General features: G+C 34.0%; 3 protein-coding genes across 3 annotated transcripts in view; all 3 read right to left on the bottom strand.

Annotated features, from left to right (window-relative positions):
• Positions 1–2,114: 2,114 nt before the first annotated feature.
• LOC134855070 (uncharacterized aarF domain-containing protein kinase 5-like) lies at positions 2,115–4,570 on the bottom strand. The gene is made up of 4 exons (XM_063871451.1): positions 4,364–4,570; positions 3,743–3,831; positions 2,911–3,050; positions 2,115–2,297 (listed from the first exon to the last, which is right to left on the bottom strand). The coding sequence occupies exons 1-4, from the start codon at positions 4,558–4,560 to the stop codon at positions 2,115–2,117; spliced, it is 609 nt and encodes a 202-aa protein (XP_063727521.1). The 5' UTR covers positions 4,561–4,570.
• A 2,676-nt stretch (positions 4,571–7,246) lies between these two features.
• LOC134855069 (uncharacterized aarF domain-containing protein kinase 5-like) lies at positions 7,247–9,703 on the bottom strand. The gene is made up of 4 exons (XM_063871449.1): positions 9,497–9,703; positions 8,877–8,965; positions 8,043–8,182; positions 7,247–7,429 (listed from the first exon to the last, which is right to left on the bottom strand). The coding sequence occupies exons 1-4, from the start codon at positions 9,691–9,693 to the stop codon at positions 7,247–7,249; spliced, it is 609 nt and encodes a 202-aa protein (XP_063727519.1). The 5' UTR covers positions 9,694–9,703.
• A 3,621-nt stretch (positions 9,704–13,324) lies between these two features.
• LOC134855316 (X-ray radiation resistance-associated protein 1-like) overlaps positions 13,325–18,710 on the bottom strand; it is a 38,748-nt gene continuing 33,362 nt past the window's right edge. Inside the window, exons 11-16 of the mRNA XM_063871812.1 lie at positions 18,558–18,691; positions 17,873–18,023; positions 16,822–16,999; positions 16,412–16,527; positions 13,994–14,164; positions 13,325–13,509 (exon numbers count right to left, since the gene is read on the bottom strand). Of these exons, the coding sequence (XP_063727882.1) occupies positions 13,459–13,509; positions 13,994–14,164; positions 16,412–16,527; positions 16,822–16,999; positions 17,873–18,023; positions 18,558–18,691 (801 nt within the window). The 3' untranslated portion in view covers positions 13,325–13,458. The remainder of the gene's footprint in view (positions 13,510–13,993; positions 14,165–16,411; positions 16,528–16,821; positions 17,000–17,872; positions 18,024–18,557; positions 18,692–18,710) is intronic.

Below are 18,710 nucleotides of genomic sequence, written 5' to 3'. Positions count from 1 at the left end.
AAATTGACATTTCATTCATCTCCGATCGACGTGTATTTCTGATACTCACACCAGCTCTTAAAAGTTATGGTGTGGTTAAAATGTAGGTCCTCGAAAAATTATAATTTAGATGTTTCAGACTACCATATAATAGTACTTCTGAAAAACTTTTTAGAATATACCTCAACATTTTTTTTGCATCGTCCTAAGCAAATAAACAAGACTGCATGATTCAGGGCAAAGCCCTGAACCTTTTGACTGTCCTTCAATTTGTCCCCAATATTTTTTGGTTAATGAAATATTGACAAACTATGAACTATAAGCTGATAATATCTAATTTCAAGTGTTAAAAAACGAGTCGTGTATGGAAATAATTAGAACATTTAATTTGTTTCAATTCATATTGAAGCAATTTGTAGTGCAGGATAATTCGACACGCGTCATCAAGGATGATTATATTTTCGATGTTTCAGACGACCTTAAAGAAACAGTATTTCGGAAAACCTTTTTAGAATGAAACCTGAACATTTTTTGCATTTCCCTCTAAAAACAAACAGGACTACTCTTTTCAGGGCAAAACCTTGATTGATCCGACTGCCTTTCATCTAGCCCTGAATAGGTTTTGGTTAAAAAAGAAATGATGAACTGTCAACGTTCACCGGTTATAGCAACTATAGCAGCTGCCATTCAAGCAGTGGTTAGATTACCTTCATAAAACAGGAAAAAGCAAACTTCATCAAAACTAAAGGGCGAAGTCCTGAATGTTCCGATTGTCCTTCGGATGTTTGAAAAAGATTTAAATTCAACATTTCGAAAATTATTTCAAAAAATGTTAAAAGTCTCACCTCCGCACCCCTCACACGAGAAGCAAAGTGATATATTTCGCATCTATAAACACGATACTTGGATTAATTAGCGTTCCTCAACTAATTTTGGTATAATTTATGAGCTGGATTCATTCTCGCATTTACCACACAAGTGCCTCTAATTGACCACACATTCGCGGGAGTAATTCCAAAATCGAACACCCGAAACTTTATAAAAAGTGTTAACAGAGGAAATAATTTTTTTAAACTGAGCACCGTACAGCGATATCTTTCAGATGGTGCGAAAACTTCTGTAAAAATGCTCTAACATGATTATTTTGTTACTTTCTTCTAAACTCGAAATAAAAAACTAACAATACATTCAGGTGCTGTTCAAGTTTCACAGGAACGTTACGTTCACATACTAGAAGACATTGTTACACTTACCTGAGAATTGACAGGTTAGTTTTGGAGAAAAGTAAAAAAACAGTTAAAATTTCAAAAATTTTCTAAAAAAAAATGGTTGCAGCCATTTATTAAGATAGGCTTTCAACAACATGTTGTTTCAATTTAACCCTTGATTCCAAATTTGGCAGGATAGTTATCGAGAAAACACAAAATACTTCCAAAACATGGTCAAAAAATCAAAAAAAAAACTCATTTTTCCGAGAATCACATGTTTCAGTATCCAAAAATTGGGCATAGCTGCTCATGCAGAAGAAACTCACGCAGCCTGTAATTTCGATTGAACCCAGAAACTCAAATAGTTTCAAAAAACGGTTTAAAAAATTGACTTTTGTAAGAATCATACCTTTTACTGTAAAAAAAAAGGACGTAGCCACTTATGCAGAAGATGTTCAAGCAACCAGTAAATTTGTTCCATTCATACAAAAAAAATCAAGGCCGACCGGAATTCCAACTACGGCCTTATGGCGCAAAGGCTGCGGCGTTACCTCTACGCCAAGTGCAAACGAAACTGGAAGTTGTTAAGATTCAACAGAAAAGCAAGTTGAAAATTTGTAAGAAAAGGTGTTTACGGGAAAAAAAAGTTTAGTTCCCAATTACCAGACACTTACTTTTGCAAGTGGAAAAAAAGACTGCGGTCTATTTCCGAGTGGTCGGAACACTTGAATAAAATTGTAGTATCAAACATTACGGAAAGCGGTGGCGTTTTATGGACTCATATTCACTAGTGTGTGAGACCCTAAAAATCAATAAGTCTCCCAATTATGATGATTAGCTGTTCTGTTTTTCGAATATATTAAACTTTATCGTTTTTACCAGTAGATCTGTTACCTATAAAATTTTTAGCACGAAATCTGTTGACCTCTACGTATATTTACCCGCAAATCTGTCTTGTAAATCAATGAACTGCATCTTCACAGCTACTTTCTCCCCACTGTCTCTCAATCTACCCTCGAATACTTCAGCTATGCTGGCAGATGCTATTGGCTCCCGTTTGAACTCGATGAACATCTGGTTCAGACTTTGGTTGAAGTCTTCCATGAACATCTAATCAGCAAACTGCTTCCAGATATAGTTACCCATGTTTTAAAACGTATACGATTAAGCTATGTTAATCCTGGTGTTATTAAATTTTTCCGTTGCATTTTCGATTGTTTAAAACCGCCTTCGTTTTCTGCAAGTTTTAAATCCGAAAAAAAAAACACAGTCAAAAGATATTATCTGGTTTATAATTCGTATTAGCATGAGCCAATTAGATGTTTCAGCTTTTTAAACAAGGAACTATTCCAACAAGTTCTCGATAATATAATTTTCGACAGAATAAACAAATTAGGACATGTTTAAGGCATCAATTATTTAAAAAGAGGTGGACTTTAAATTCTTGCAAGAGGCCAGATTTCATTCAAATCCTAAATGATTCGACTCCCTTGTTACAAAATTAATTCTAAAACATAACCCATGACAAATTTGAAACCGGTTTAGGATGCTCAATTCAATTAACAATCAGTTGTCTTTTGATTATTTTGAGCTCAAATATTTATGTCTGTTAATAGAAATACATTTGCGCCAAAATGAAAGTAGAACAAGCAAACTCTCTTCTAGATTTGAAATACTATTATGGAAGTGTCGCATTTATCGAATAAAGGATTTCAAAAGATACCTGATCTAGGTCGTCTTCTTTTGATACCAAAGCCATATCATTCAGCTGAGATAGTTTTTCTACGTAAACTGGTGGGAAGACATGATTCATAGAAGCCACTGCTTGGCCCAATTTGATGTATAGACCTTTATTTTGAAGAGCTGCAAAAAAATCATTCCAAAAACCTTTATATAATATCGAAAAACATATAAATTAACATATGAAAATGTCTTTTGAAAAGACCCTGAAGAGCATACCACTATCTGTCATCTCTTTGCGTTTTTTCCCCGATTAACGCAATTTCATTAAATACATCAATGGAGAAAAGAAGATGAAAAAAACAGCCTATTAGGCACTTCTTTCTCGTTTTTCTAACCGAAAGAAGGTCAATTTTCACCAAACAACTTTTCAACGTATTTCCGGAAACTAAATTAGCGAAAGGTACCAAACATTTTGAAGAACCTGTTCTTAGATCGGATCAACCACTTCATCGGATCAACCAGTTCTTTTGTTGGCGTATTTCGACCATTAGCTCGAAACTACTTATGAACATTAAGCCGTTTTTTTGACAACGGACCACATGACTCTTTCAGTTAGTTTTCTGTCTTTTTTCCGGGGAATAAAGAGTAATTTCCGCTCACCAGCTTCCCAAGGAACCCAATAAAAATTGAAAATTGAACCCATTCAAAGGTCGACAAAATTGATTTATTCACTGAAATACCAATTCTGATGGTCTCTATGCAAATTGCCGTATTAACGATTTTTAGACATCATCATTTAAAATTTCACAAGTGGGATATTTAACGGGAAAATTAACTCTAATTGTATCTTTATATTGCCATTCATAACATACCTGCTTTGTAAATCAAATCTGCTGTGCGCTCGTGGAATTTTTCCAGTTCTAAGTTGTAGGCTTCTGTTCCTTCTGACAGTTTAATCACACTGAAAAAAACGGTCAATCTCACCTTATGAAAATGCAATAGATTGTGGCTAGAACGATTGCAATTTCGTTAGAAAACAAATACTATTAACGTCATTGAAAATTCATTTTTGAAAAAAAAAACTACCTGTTTTAATTTGGGTAACTATTTTGAACGATATAAAATGTTTCTTTTTTCTTTCATGGAAGTCCTTTCGATCTAAGTGAAATTCGAGGTTCCTAACCCAGATCGTCCTAAAATTTGATATCATGACTTTACACCTAACGTCAATTCACCACTCAGCGTTTCAACTTCAATATTTCCAATTTTTGGGCCAGTTTCTTCATTCCAACTTAAATTAATCAAAAATTAAGTTTTTGATCGCACAAAAATTATTTTTGATTCAAAGAAAAATTCAATTTTTGATCGCCCTTTGCGTTTTCAAATTTAATTGTCATACTTTTAAAAATACATTTTATGGCCTAGGTTTCAATGAATGATTGAAAAATTATTATGAAACTTCATTCAAAAGAACATTTCTTGTGTGACCTTACTTCTTTCTATAATCCCTCTTAATTGTCATCCCACCAAAAGACAGCAGCAAAAATCGTCCAATACCAGCTTTGTTGGTATGGAATTTTCTTTTCTGCTGTTTGTTCAAGGCCCCGTAATACACTACAGTGCCCGAGAAAAATGAAGTGTAGATCAGAAAACGCAGTTTGGACCCACCAAAGAGATGCAGACTCGTCATTTTAGTCAATCAATCTGAAAACGGGTGATTTAAGAGGTAAAAGATTTGTACTGAGTTTTTAGAACGAGGATCAGAATTACCTTATAAGAGCAACAACGACAGTCGGGAGCCGTGCAAGTAGCACAGAATGTTTCGCACACAGGAAAGCTGCAAAAAAACTAAAAGAAATTGTTTGTTTCGTCAATTTCGGATTTTCAAAAAATTTCGAGCTCACCTAGAAAATTCTGCACCGCAGGCGAGTTTGTGCGTAAAAACATACAAAATCAATATCTTGGGCATTTTGGAATATTTCAACCAAAAATCGCATTTTTTGGCGGGCGTTCACCTCTCAAATTTAGTGCGTATTGGCGACAAAGGAGCATTTGAAATCAGAGAGTTGTAATCTAAAAAAAAGACGCCGAGGGGTGGTAATGGTGTCGAGCACAAGCCACCACCGATCCCCTTCTAAAAACGTTAATGATCAATCTAGCAGTAGATTGGTCTAAATAACAAAACGTTTCTCGATTCTGCAACAAATTACAAACTTTTGTAAAATAATATTTTTGGAACCCGATTCACGATGCACGGGCCTTAAATTGTTATTTCATTCATCTTCGATCGATGTGTATTTCTGATACACACACCAGCTCTTAAAATTTATGGTGTGGTTAAAATGTAGGTCCTCGAAAAATTATAATTTAGATGTTTCAGACTACCATATAATAGTACTTCTGAAAAACTTTTTGGAATATACCTAAACATTTTTTTTGCATCGTCCTAAGCAAATAAACAAGACTGCATGATTCAGGGCAAAGCCCTGAACCTTTTGACTGTCCTTCAATTTGTCCCGAATATTTTTTGGTTAATGAAATATTGACAAACTATGAACTATAAGCTGATAATATCTAATTTCAAGTGTTAAAAAACGAGTCGTGTATGGAAATAATTAGAACAATTAATTTGTTTCAATTCATATTGAAGCAATTTGTAGTGCAGGGTAATTCGACACGCGTCATCAAGGATGATTATATTTTCGATGTTTCAGACGACCTTAAAGAAACAGTATTTCGGAAAACCTTTTTAGAATGAAACCTGAACATTTTTTGCATTTCCCTCTAAAAACAAACAGGACTACTCTTTTCAGGGCAAAACCTTGATTGATCCGACTGCCTTTCATCTAGCCCTGAATAGGTTTTGGTTAAAAAAGAAATGATGAACTGTCAACGTTCACCGGTTATAGCAACTATAGCAGCTGCCATTCAAGCAGTGGTTAGATTACCTTCATAAAACAGGAAAAAGCAAACTTCATCAAAACTAAAGGGCGAAGTCCTGAATGTTCCGATTGTCCTTCGGATGTTTGAAAAAGATTTAAATTCAACATTTCGAAAATTATTTCAAAAAATGTTAAAAGTCTCACCTCCGCACCCCTCACACGAGAAGCAAAGTGATATATTTCGCATCTATAAACACGATACCTGGATTAATTAGCGTTCCTCAACTAATTTTGGTATAATTTATGAGCTGGATTCATTCTCGCATTTACCACACAAGTGCCTCTAATTGACCACACATTCGCGGGAGTAATTCCAAAATCGAACACCCGAAACTTTATAAAAAGTGTTAACAGAGGAAATAATTTTTTTAAACTGAGCACCGTACAGCGATATCTTTCAGATGGTGCGAAAACTTCTGTAAAAATGCTCTAACATGATTATTTTGTTACTTTCTTCGAAACTCGAAATAAAAAACTAACAATACATTCAGGTGCTGTTCAAGTTTCACAGGAACGTTACGTTCACATACTAGAAGACATTGTTACACTTACCTGAGAATTGACAGGTTAGTTTTGGAGAAAAGTAAAAAAACAGTTAAAATTTCAAAAAATTTCTAAAAAAAAAATGGTTGCAGCCATTTATTAAGATAGGCTTTCAACAACATGTTGTTTCAATTTAACCCTTGATTCCAAATTTGGCAGGATAGTTATCGAGAAAACACAAAATACTTCCAAAACATGGTCAAAAAATCAAAAAAAAAACTCATTTTTCCGAGAATCACATGTTTCAGTATCCAAAAATTGGGCATAGCTGCTCATGCAGAAGAAACTCACGCAGCCTGTAATTTCGATTGAACCCAGAAACTCAAATATTTTCAAAAAACGGTTTAAAAAATTGACTTTTGTAAGAATCATACCTTTTACTGTAAAAAAAAAGGACGTAGCCACTTATGCAGAAGATGTTCAAGCAACCAGTAAATTTGTTCCATTCATACTAAAAAAAATCAAGGCCGACCGGAATTCCAACTACGGCCTTATGGCGCAAAGGCTGCGGCGTTACCTCTACGCCAAGTGCAAACGAAACTGGAAGTTGTTAAGATTCAACAGAAAAGCAAGTTGAAAATTTGTAAGAAAAGGTGTTTACGGGAAAAAAAGTTTAGTTCCCGATTACCAGACACTTACTTTTGCAAGTGGAAAAAAGACTGCGGTCTATTTCCGAGTGGTCGGAACACTTGAATAAAATTGTAGTATCAAACATTACGGAAAGCGGTGGCGTTATATGGACTCATATTCACTAGTGTGTGAGACCCTAAAAATCAATAAGTCTCCCAATTATGATGATTAGCTGTTCTGTTTTTCGAATATATTAAACTTTATCGTTTTTACCAGTAGATCTGTTACCTATAAATTTTTTAGCACGAAATCTGTTGACCTCTACGTATATTTACCCGCAAATCTGTCTTGTAAATCAATGAACTGCATCTTCACAGCTACTTTCTCCCCACTGTCTCTCAATCTACCCTCGAATACTTCAGCTATGCTGGCAGATGCTATTGGCTCCCGTTTGAACTCGATGAACATCTGGTTCAGACTTTGGTTGAAGTCTTCCATGAACATCTAATCAGCAAACTGCTTCCAGATATAGTTACCCATGTTTTAAAACGTATACGATTAAGCTATGTTAATCCTGGTGTTATTAAATTTTTCCGTTGCATTTTCGATTGTTTAAAACCGCCTTCGTTTTCTGCAAGTTTTAAATCCGAAAAAAAAAACACAGTCAAAAGATATTATCTGGTTTATAATTCGTATTAGCATCAGCCAATTAGATGTTTCAGCTTTTTAAACAAGGAACTATTCCAACAAGTTCTCGATAATATAATTTTCGACAGAATAAACAAATTAGGACATGTTTAAGGCATCAATTATTTAAAAAGAGGTGGACTTTAAATTCTTGCAAGAGGCCAGATTTCATTCAAATCCTAAATGATTCGACTCCCTTGTTACAAAATTAATTCTAAAACATAACCCATGACAAATTTGAAACCGGTTTAGGATGCTCAATTCAATTAACAATCAGTTGTCTTTTGATTATTTTGAGCTCAAATATATATGTCTGTTAATAGAAATACATTTGCGCCAAAATGAAAGTAGAACAAGCAAACTCTCTTCTAGATTTGAAATACTATTATGGAAGTGTCGCATTTATCGAATAAAGGATTTCAAAAGATACCTGATCTAGGTCGTCTTCTTTTGATACCAAAGCCATATCATTCAGCTGAGATAGTTTTTCTACGTAAACTGGTGGGAAGACATGATTCATAGAAGCCACTGCTTGGCCCAATTTGATGTATAGACCTTTATTTTGAAGAGCTGCAAAAAAATCATTCCAAAAACCTTTATATAATATCGAAAAACATATAAATTAACATATGAAAATGTCTTTTGAAAAGACCCTGAAGAGCATACCACTATCTTTCATCTCTTTGCGTTTTTTCCCCGATTAACGCAATTTCATTAAATACATCAATGGAAAAAAGAAGATGAAAAAAAAACAGCCTATTAGGCACTTCTTTCTCGTTTTTCTAACCGAAAGAAGGTCAATTTTCACCAAACAACTTTTCAACGTCTTTCCGGAAACTAAATTAGCGAAAGGTACCAAACATTTTGAAGAACCTGTTCTTAGATCGGATCAACCACTTCATCGGATCAACCAGTTCTTTTGTTGGCGTATTTCGACCATTAGCTCGAAACTACTTATGAACATTAAGCCGTTTTTTTGACAACGGACCACATGACTCTTTCAGTTAGTTTTCTGTCTTTTTTCCGGGGAATAAAGAGTAATTTCCGCTCACCAGCTTCCCAAGGAACCCAATAAAAATTGAAAATTGAACCCATTCAAAGGTCGACAAAATTGATTTATTCACTGAAATACCAATTCTGATGGTCTCTATGCAAATTGCCGTATTAACGATTTTTAGACATCATCATTTAAAATTTCACAAGTGGGATATTTAACGGGAAAATTAACTCTAATTGTATCTTTATATTGCCATTCATAACATACCTGCTTTGTAAATCAAATCTGCTGTGCGCTCGTGGAATTTTTCCAGTTCTAAGTTGTAGGCTTCTGTTCCTTCTGACAGTTTAATCACACTGAAAAAAACGGTCAACCTCACCTTATGAAAATGCAATAGATTGTGGCTAGAACGATTGCAATTTCGTTAGAAAACAAATACTATTAACGTCATTGAAAATTCATTTTTGAAAAAAAAACTACCTGTTTTAATTTGGGTAACTATTTTGAACGATATAAAATGTTTCTTTTTTCTTTCATGGAAGTCCTTTCGATCTAAGTGAAATTCGAGGTTCCTAACCCAGATCGTCCTAAAATTTGATATCATGACTTTACACCTAACGTCAATTCACCACTCAGCGTTTCAACTTCAATATTTCCAATTTTTGGGCCAGTTTCTTCATTCCAACTTAAATTAATCAAAAATTAAGTTTTTGATCGCACAAAAATTATTTTTGATTCAAAGAAAAATTCAATTTTTGATCGCCCTTTGCGTTTTCAAATTTAATTGTCATACTTTTAAAAATACATTTTATGGCCTAGGTTTCAATGAATGATTGAAAAATTATTATGAAACTTCATTCAAAAGAACATTTCTTGTGTGACCTTACTTCTTTCTATAATCCCTCTTAATTGTCATCCCACCAAAAGACAGCAGCAAAAATCGTCCAATACCAGCTTTGTTGGTATGGAATTTTCTTTTCTGCTGTTTGTTCAAGGCCCCGTAATACACTACAGTGCCCGAGAAAAATGAAGTGTAGATCAGAAAACGCAGTTTGGACCCACCAAAGAGATGCAGACTCGTCATTTTAGTCAATCAATCTGAAAACGGGTGATTTAAGAGGTAAAAGATTTGTACTGAGTTTTTAGAACGAGGATCAGAATTACCTTATAAGAGCAACAACGACAGTCGGGAGCCGTGCAAGTAGCACAGAATGTTTCGCACACAGGAAAGCTGCAAAAAAACTAAAAGAAATTGTTTGTTTCGTCAATTTCGGATTTTCAAAAAATTTCGAGCTCACCTAGAAAATTCTGCACCGCAGGCGAGTTTGTGCGTAAAAACATACAAAATCAATATTTTGGGCATTTTGGAATATTTCAACCAAAAATCGCATTTTTTGGCGGGCGTTCACCTCTCAAATTTAGTGCGTATTGGCGACAAAGGAGCATTTGAAATCAGAGAGTTGTAATCTAAAAAAAAAGACGCCGAGGGGTGGTAATGGTGTCGAGCACATGCCACCACCGATCCCCTTCTAAAAACGCTAATGATCAATCTAGCAGTAGATTGGTCTAAATAACAAAACGTTTCTCGATTCTGCAACAAATTACAAACTTTTGTAAAATAATATTTTTGGAACCCGATTCACGATGCACGGGCCTTAAATTGACATTTCATTCATCTTCGATCGACGTGTATTTCTGATACACACACCAGCTCTTAAAATTTATGGTGTGGTTAAAATGTAGGTCCTCGAAAAATTATAATTTAGATGTTTCAGACTACCATATAATAGTACTTCTGAAAAACTTTTTAGAATATACCTCAACATTTTTTTTGCATCGTCCTAAGCAAATAAACAAGACTGCATGATTCAGGGCAAAGCCCTGAACCTTTTGACTGTCCTTCAATTTGTCCCGAATATTTTTTGGTTAATGAAATACTGACAAACTATGAACTATAAGCTGATAATATCTAATTTCAAGTGTTAAAAAACGAGTCGTGTATGGAAATAATTAGAACAATTAATTTGTTTCAATTCATATTGAAGCAATTTGTAGTGCAGGATAATTCGACACGCGTCATCAAGGATGATTATATTTTCGATGTTTCAGACGACCTTAAAGAAACAGTATTTCGGAAAACCTTTTTAGAATGAAACCTGAACATTTTTTGCATTTCCCTCTAAAAACAAACAGGACTACTCGTTTCAGGGCAAAACCTTGATTGATCCGACTGCCTTTCATCTAGCCCTGAATAGGTTTTGGTTGAAAAAGAAATGATGAACTGTGAATTATTACCTGATAATATCAAAATTTGAGTTAAAAATTGAGTCGTGTATGGAATTAATAAGACCAAATAACTTGCCTCCATTCATGTTGGAGCGATTTTTAGTACGGGATAATTCGACTTGCGTAATCAATGTGCGTTACAGTTTCAGCATCAAAGTATAAAACGAGCAGTTTAGCTGAAATCGTATCAGCTTAATATGGTATTTGCGAACTCAGCATAGCCCACGAAGAATCATGGATCATTCCTCCGAGAAAAAAGTTCCTTTGAAAACTGTCTGAGTTGAAAAAAAACCACCCCGTGCATATATATTCCTCACTTTCTTCGAAAGTCGGAAAGAGAATATAGTTATGCTGTACAGCTTGCTTGATAGGATTAGCTGCAAACGAGTTCACGACTCTTGCCCTTTGTCTAAATGATAGAACATTGGTCAGCAGGTAAACATTTAACATAGTTCGATCTGATGAGTTTTTTCAGATTCAAAATTCATAAATTTTGATCAGCCACAACAAAAACTCTGCCGTACATGATTTTCTTTTTTATTAGTTTAAATTATTTCGTTGCAGTTGAGCAGTGAGCTGATTTTGATTATTCTTTAAAGAAAACTGTATATTTCTAATGTTACATAAGAAAAAAATATTTTCTGTACAAAAAAAAAATTAAGTTGGAATATCTATTTAAAATTCTATTCAAATTGTCAGCTTTTGATGGGTATGGGACTGCAGTATCATGCATTTTAAAACACAACAAATTGTATTACCAGAGTTTTTCTAATCAATTTGCGAAATATCCTGGACTATGGTTCCTGGCGAAATAGTTCTAGTTATACTGTTTCACCCGCAAGTTTAACTTTTAACTTCGTCGCATACTTGCAGTTTTCAACTTTCATACTCGAAACCTGGCGTTTAAGTAGCAGAAAACATTCGGACCACAAAAAAATTGAACTTAACGAAAATATTGCCTTAAATTCAACTTTTTTGTACTCAAAATATGACGTTTAACTAGCATACAACATAAGGACCGAATTTTTTAAAATTAACTACAATTTTGCCTTGAAATAATAAACATAGCCAATAGACTGTTGGAAAAGCACAAGAAAACCGAAAAAAAAGTAGATTTAAATTTTTTGAACGCTATTCAACTTTCGAATTCCTAAGAAAAAAATGTCAGGTTAAAGCTCTTTGAATTTTGAATACTGTTAATGATTGACAATTGTTTTGTTAAATTAGCGACAATTGTTTCGTTAACTTTCATTAATTTAGAGAAAATTGCATCAACAAGTAAATTTCTCATTTCGCTGCGAATTCAGAAAAAGGAAGTCCATTTTTGAAAGTAAATTTTTCAATTCGCTGCGAATTCAGAAAAATGAAGTCCATTTTTGAAATTAGAAGTCATTCGCATTTTTGAGGCATTTTTTCAGTTTGCCTGTAATTAACATAACAAACAAATTGAACTTAATCATAAGTCGAACCGTGAATAATCAAATTTGATCGTAAACAAACTTCCCTTAAAAAATCAAAACCTTTGAAAGAATAAAGTACCTATGTATGTTCCTAAGAGCTTCAAATCAACCTTCAAGCAAAAACGCGTAAATTCAATTTCAGTGTTCACATGTCTTTCGAAAGCTTGTTTTAATAAATTACGGAGCTCTTTAGCTCAATTAATGCGATTTAACGAAAGAGGGAATGTTGTTGTTTTTAGCAGGCTCGTCTTATAAATGAAAAATACTATTCATAATAGATAGGCTTCTTGATTTTAGTGCACTCGTCTTAGAAAAGACAACTTGCCATTAGAAAAAAAACGTGTAGGTCTAGCATCAAACTTAAATCGAGTTGGTCTTGTCTGAAGCGTTATCATTAAAAATTCTACAACATTTCTGATTCAGAATGTTTAGCTTACCAGAACATTCTTACCAAGCTTAGGTGGCAGAAATTTTTCGAAAGTTACTCTCGACAGCAGCAGCCTAACCCATTGCGCCTTATCAGCAGAGTGCGGACAAAAAGTAAATACTTATGAAAAAAAAATCGATGAAAAAATCGCTCTTCCTTGAAAAAAGCAAAAATACATAGTTTTGCTTTAACTTGTCCTGAAAAAAGCAGAAAAACAGAAAAAAACCAATAAATTAATTGTGATAAAAATCCTGCCGAATTCCATCATGCGCGGATAACTTTCAGACTGTCCAGTATTTTGAAGCAAAAACTCAGAAAATACTGTCAGAAAATACAGATGGCAAGCGTGCAAAAGTTGATTCATGCGATGATAAGACTAAATGGTGTTCTTTTTACTTTTTAGGCCACCAAAAAGTAAGTACTTTTAGCTACCGAAAAATTATTTTCTTCCCGATCTCTGATTATGAGCACAAAAACCATGTCATTCATTTAGTGTAGAGAGAAATACAAAATGAACAGATTTTATTCAACAATAAAAAGTGATCTTGATAAATTTGAATTTGATTTCAAGTAATATACAATCTGGATTCTTTTTACAAATGTACAATTGACAATTTAACTAAGTAAGTAGATAGATCTCTATGCGGAAGTGCTTCTCTCTTTTACTCCATCACATCTATAATTTCACCGCTTTGCTGCCAGACGAGTTCTTGTAGTTTTGTTGGATCTAAAATGAAACTTCGAAATTCAAAAAAGTTGTCAAGACCAAACTAGATCATTACTAGTGCGGACCCTAACCGTCCGTCTTATTAAGTGCAAAACTAGATTTTATTAGTGCAAATATAGAGTCAAACAGCATGAACAAGACATTCAATATCATTAAAATTTCATAAAATGTCCCCAGCTCAGTCCAATTTCAATTCTTTGTTAGCCTCAGTATATCATATTCCTAGCTTTGATACCACTGTCATCCAATAAATTTACCTCATTTCAACAGAGTCGATTCAATTACTTGTAGAAGTATGATAGTTGGGTCGCTAAACCTTAGATAGGTCCAAGAAATACTTTCGTGCTTCAAATTTATAGAAACAGGGTGAGCACTTGCGTGCATGTAGTTTTTAAAGTTTCTCCCAAAATCGCTTGACCCATATTTAATAACTGCTTTTTTCAGGGACCCAATTATCAGACTTGGACCCAATTTCGAAACTGACCTCTTTCACAAGTGTGTTAACTTCTTTCGCCCTCCTGGAGTCGTTGGTTGTCTCGACTAAAGCCTTTTCCAAGTTAGTTTCCACGTATGCCACTCTGTGTTTCAGGTCAGAAAGAGTGTCGTAAAACAAATCAGCCTTCGACTGTTGCACTTTCTTCGGCTTAGAGGGCCTCTGTAAATGGGAAAAAAACAGTAAACAGGGAGAAAGAGAAAGGTTAATGAACTCAAACAAACCAGCAAACTACTGATTAACAATTTTCTATTTTTTTGGAGCTTCACAAATTTGACCGTTCCTTAAAGATGGAGAAAAAATTACGGCGGACACTTTTCGATAAAAACTATTCCAATTTCATGAAACTGGAACAAAATTCGTTTTTTATTTTGCTGCGAATAAAAACTTCGCAGCGAAGTACATAGTAAACTCAATTCTAAAACCAAATGCCAATCAACAATTTTCGCACCTCAAAGCTCTTTGAATTGCAAGTATCTTTTATCATAAAACTGACTCAAATTTCATTCCACTAAAAAATCAAAAACAAAAATTCCGCTGCTTTAAATCAATCACTTTTCAAGTTGGAAAATCTGAAAGTTGAAATCCCTTTTTGAAACAAGAAGTTTTCACTTTTGTTTTTCTTTCATTTTTAAAAAAAAAAATATGAATTTAAAAAGAATACAGCCAACAGAAAGAATCAATGAACGCAAGTAAACAGAAAAAAAAAGCTGACTTTTTTTATGAAAAAATCTCGATATTTCAAAAAAAGATGACATTAAAGCTCTTTGATTTTCCAGAAATAATTATAATTGACACTTTTTAGCTAAAAATAGTCCTAGATTGAGAAAACAACCAAACGGTAAATTTTTAATTTTGCTGGAAAATCGGATAAAAAATTCAGTTTCCGAAATTAGATATGCATCACGTTTTTCGTGATCTTTTAAACTTTCGCTGCTATAGTGGAATTTGCCTTTCTTGTAGCAAAATAAATGAGCTGATCTTGAAAAAAAAACTAAATCAAGCCGCGAAAAATTAAATTTAAGCCTGAAAAAATTGTTAAGACTTTTCCCGAAGAGAATCAACGCCAACTGTATAAATGTCTGAACTACGTTCATCGACTGTTAATCAGAAGTAAAACCGCTATAATCTAATTTGAGCGTGAATAATTTAAAGACTTTTTCCCGGAAAAATAAAACAAAACATTATGGCCTATATTAGTCTTTGTTCGACATTCGAGGTTTTATGCTCCTTTTGAGATACTAGATAAAATTATTCTATATCAAACAATTTGAAACGTTGAATTACGCTTGCGATTAGCAAGCATCATTAAATTAATGCATATTGTTTTCTTGCAATTAGATTGTTCAAGAAAACTAACTGAATCGTTTTGTCGGCTGTTTTGTCAATTCTGCTATTTGATCAACCAGCGGGCAATAGAATAATTAAATAATCCCAATCTATTCGAATTTGTTCTTTTGTCATAGTTATAAATATAACAACTCCAATTTTGTTGAATTTCATTTTTATATTCGCTTAAAGGTTCAACCGACTTAAACGATTTCGGCTTATAAAACCTCGGCTTAAATACCTCATTTGTGTTCTCTGAAGAGCAAATTAGACTGTGTGTGTTTATGCTCCACCACGGTGGCGTCCCTTATGCTTGAAGGACCGAATGCTTGAAATTAATTTCAGCTTACTTTCAGCCAATCAAAATTGAGTATTCAAAATCCCAAAGTAAATCGCAAAAATTTCAAAGTAAGAAAATAAATCCAGGCCATTCGTGTTAATATTGACCGATTAAATAATAAGCAGATGAGTTTTCATGACTAAAAAATTCTGATGATTTTGACCTCATTAATCTTGATAATTATCTGAAAAGTATTGCGGTTGTAATCCGCAAATTGTAATGTTTTTGATTACTTTCCACTGATTTAATACGTTTTCTGTTAATTTTGACTTCGATTTTGTGAGAAAGGCATTTAGCCAATAGAAACGCTTAGAGATTTTGATTGGCTGAAATTTTTCAAGCATTCGGTCCTTCAAGCATGAGAACCCTCCCCCTCCACCACGTCACTCAAAATTTTACACCACGGTAACGCTCAAGTTTTTATTGTAATATTTTGGCTGCCCAGGCACTATAAGCTTTGTATTCTCTGTTAGCGTGTATTTGTAATAATCGAAATACTTTTTTTTGTAAACTGACTTTCGTACTAGACAAATCGAGCTCGACGCATGAAAATTTTGGCAGATTTAAGTTTTCATATTGTTTTTGCTAGCTAAGTTTCCTATTTAGAGGATTTTGTCTCATTTTCTGGCAGATCGACTTCAGGATATGTTAAGGCCGTATCACAAGTGGTGCGGAACTCCACTTCGCCAGTGTCGAAAACTAATACTAAGCCCGAAAAAAAATCCGTCAATACGACCCACCTTGTATTTGTCTGGCTGGTATAGATGCATGATCCTCTCATGGGAAGCAGGCGCATCACTGAAGGACACTGGGTGTTTCAGAGCATACTTCAACGCCTTCACATTGCTCTGCACGTCTGAAACAAACGATTAAACATAGCAAACATATTCAAATAATTCTTTAACAATTGTTTCAATGCCAGTGAAACTTTTTTCAAATACCAGCAAAAATTAAAACATAACTGAGCATCGAAAGCAAAGAAGGTTTCACTGGAAAAGAGCAAAAATTACTAAAGTATTATTCCTAAAAATTAGATTTTAGATTTGAAATATTTTTCGCTCTGTTTAAGTTAATGCAAGTAAATATTTAGAAAAAATATTCAAAAGCAGAAAGAAGTTATGTCCTAAAACAACAATAAGTCAATTCCAACCTTTAGGTAAATTGAGTGAAAATTTCTCCTCATCCTCGTTAGTTTGATACAATAACCGGTAAGCTCCTTTTTTGCTAGAGCTCTTCGAACCTCCAGTCTGTTTAGAGCCTGTGACTCTTTCCCCATTCTGTCCTTGTTGAGAACGATTCGATCCACCTTCTGCATATTCATCGTCAATCTGGTAATGTAAAATTTTAGTTCTATTATGGAAAAAAAATCACCCTCCGAAACACATTCAAATTTTCATTTAAAAACTAAATTAGGCGAAATGACAAATCGATTTTTTTTGTAAATTATATTCAAAGGCTAGAAATCTTGTTGTAGCAACCTAATAATCTAAACATCCATTTCATACCTCCCTGACTTTGTAATGCCTAAAAAACTCTTGAGTCCAAAACTGCTGCAGCTCACAAAAAAAAAATTCATAAGATAATTCACTTCGCTTATGAACCATTTCAATTCTGACTTCATCGCTACGCTATCAGTTGACAGAACTATAGCAGAAAATTCAAGGTATCCCTGTAGATGCAAACAGAGTTTTTCCAATTTCTTCAACTAAGAAGGAGTAGTACAGACACTAGTATTTGAATATCCGACATCTCTAAATAACTTACTGCTTTTTGGGTTTCATGAATTATCTAAACCACGATCTTCTATTGATATTCACAGACAGAACTTAACAAAGTCTGTAAATCATGGAAAAAGTTAGGCAAACTATATTATATGCAAACTACCTGTTTTTTTTTGCGATTGAACCATCATATACCGGAGAGATCTATGACTTTCGTGACGGCGGGGTGAGGGATTTCAAAAATTTTGAAGAATTCTGACATTTTAGACGACTAAACTAATTTGCGCGCTCTCCTTGAAACACTAAAAAGACTGTTATTTGGCCAAAAAAACTTATTCATAACATATTTCAGAACTAATTACTTAAATCTCTGCAATAAATTGACTTAAAACTCAGCGGAAAGACTAAAAGTAAAAGCTGCATTTTCTGAAACCACCTCATGAGTGAACTTTTTTGTGTGACAATATTTTATCGACCAACCTGAGTCATGAAGAAATTCTCCTGGTCTTCCTCGGTAGCCTCCCCTCCCTCTCCCTCCTCGTCTACTATGGGTGCCATTTTGGGTCTCTGGTAACCCCCTTTGGGAATGAGGACATCTTCAGTGGCCAGTCTCTCCATCTCACTCGGAGCACTGAAAGAAAAAATATGAATCAAATTAATATTATCCTCACCCTTCTTTGATTATACATAACAGTTTTCTAAGTTAAACATAAACTTAATATGCTCATCTCTAAAATAATAAAATAGGACGAAAAACCAAAGAATGATCACAATCCAAAAATTATTTATGCGACCATTAAAAATTTGAATTATATTATCAACTCGAGGGCATAAAAACTAAGCATATATAATACCTCCTGAATAATCACAGCCTCGGAACATAAACTAACGATAAAGTAATACCAAAAAATACAAATAAAGAGAAATAATTAAAACGAGAAAAAACTCACTTGAGTGAGATAAATAATTCAAATTCATTCAATAACATGAGCTCAATAAAAGTATTTTTAAAATAGATTATTTTCAACCAATACTAATATACCCAAAATGAATGGACATTCCTAGTTTCGTAAATACAATAAAGCAAAAAGGAAATTTCCCAAATTCTAATTCCATGACTCATCAATACCTCTTAAATATTCAAAATACATAACCAATTACTCACAATCTCATGTGTTGCATGTTATCGGGTCCACTTTGGGGCCTCAAACTCTCCTCTCCATTCTGATTGGTCGAACTAATCGGAGGCAAGGGCGCATTCTGATTGGCGGACATGGCTCGCAATGACGGAGGAACTGCCTAAAATGATAATTAGATC

This window comes from Symsagittifera roscoffensis, chromosome 10 (assembly GCF_963678635.1).
Source record: "Symsagittifera roscoffensis chromosome 10, txSymRosc1.1, whole genome shotgun sequence".
Classification (NCBI taxonomy): domain Eukaryota; kingdom Metazoa; phylum Xenacoelomorpha; order Acoela; family Convolutidae; genus Symsagittifera; species Symsagittifera roscoffensis.
Note: the sequence above shows the minus strand (reverse complement) of the source record. Positions and strands in the feature narration are given on the sequence as shown.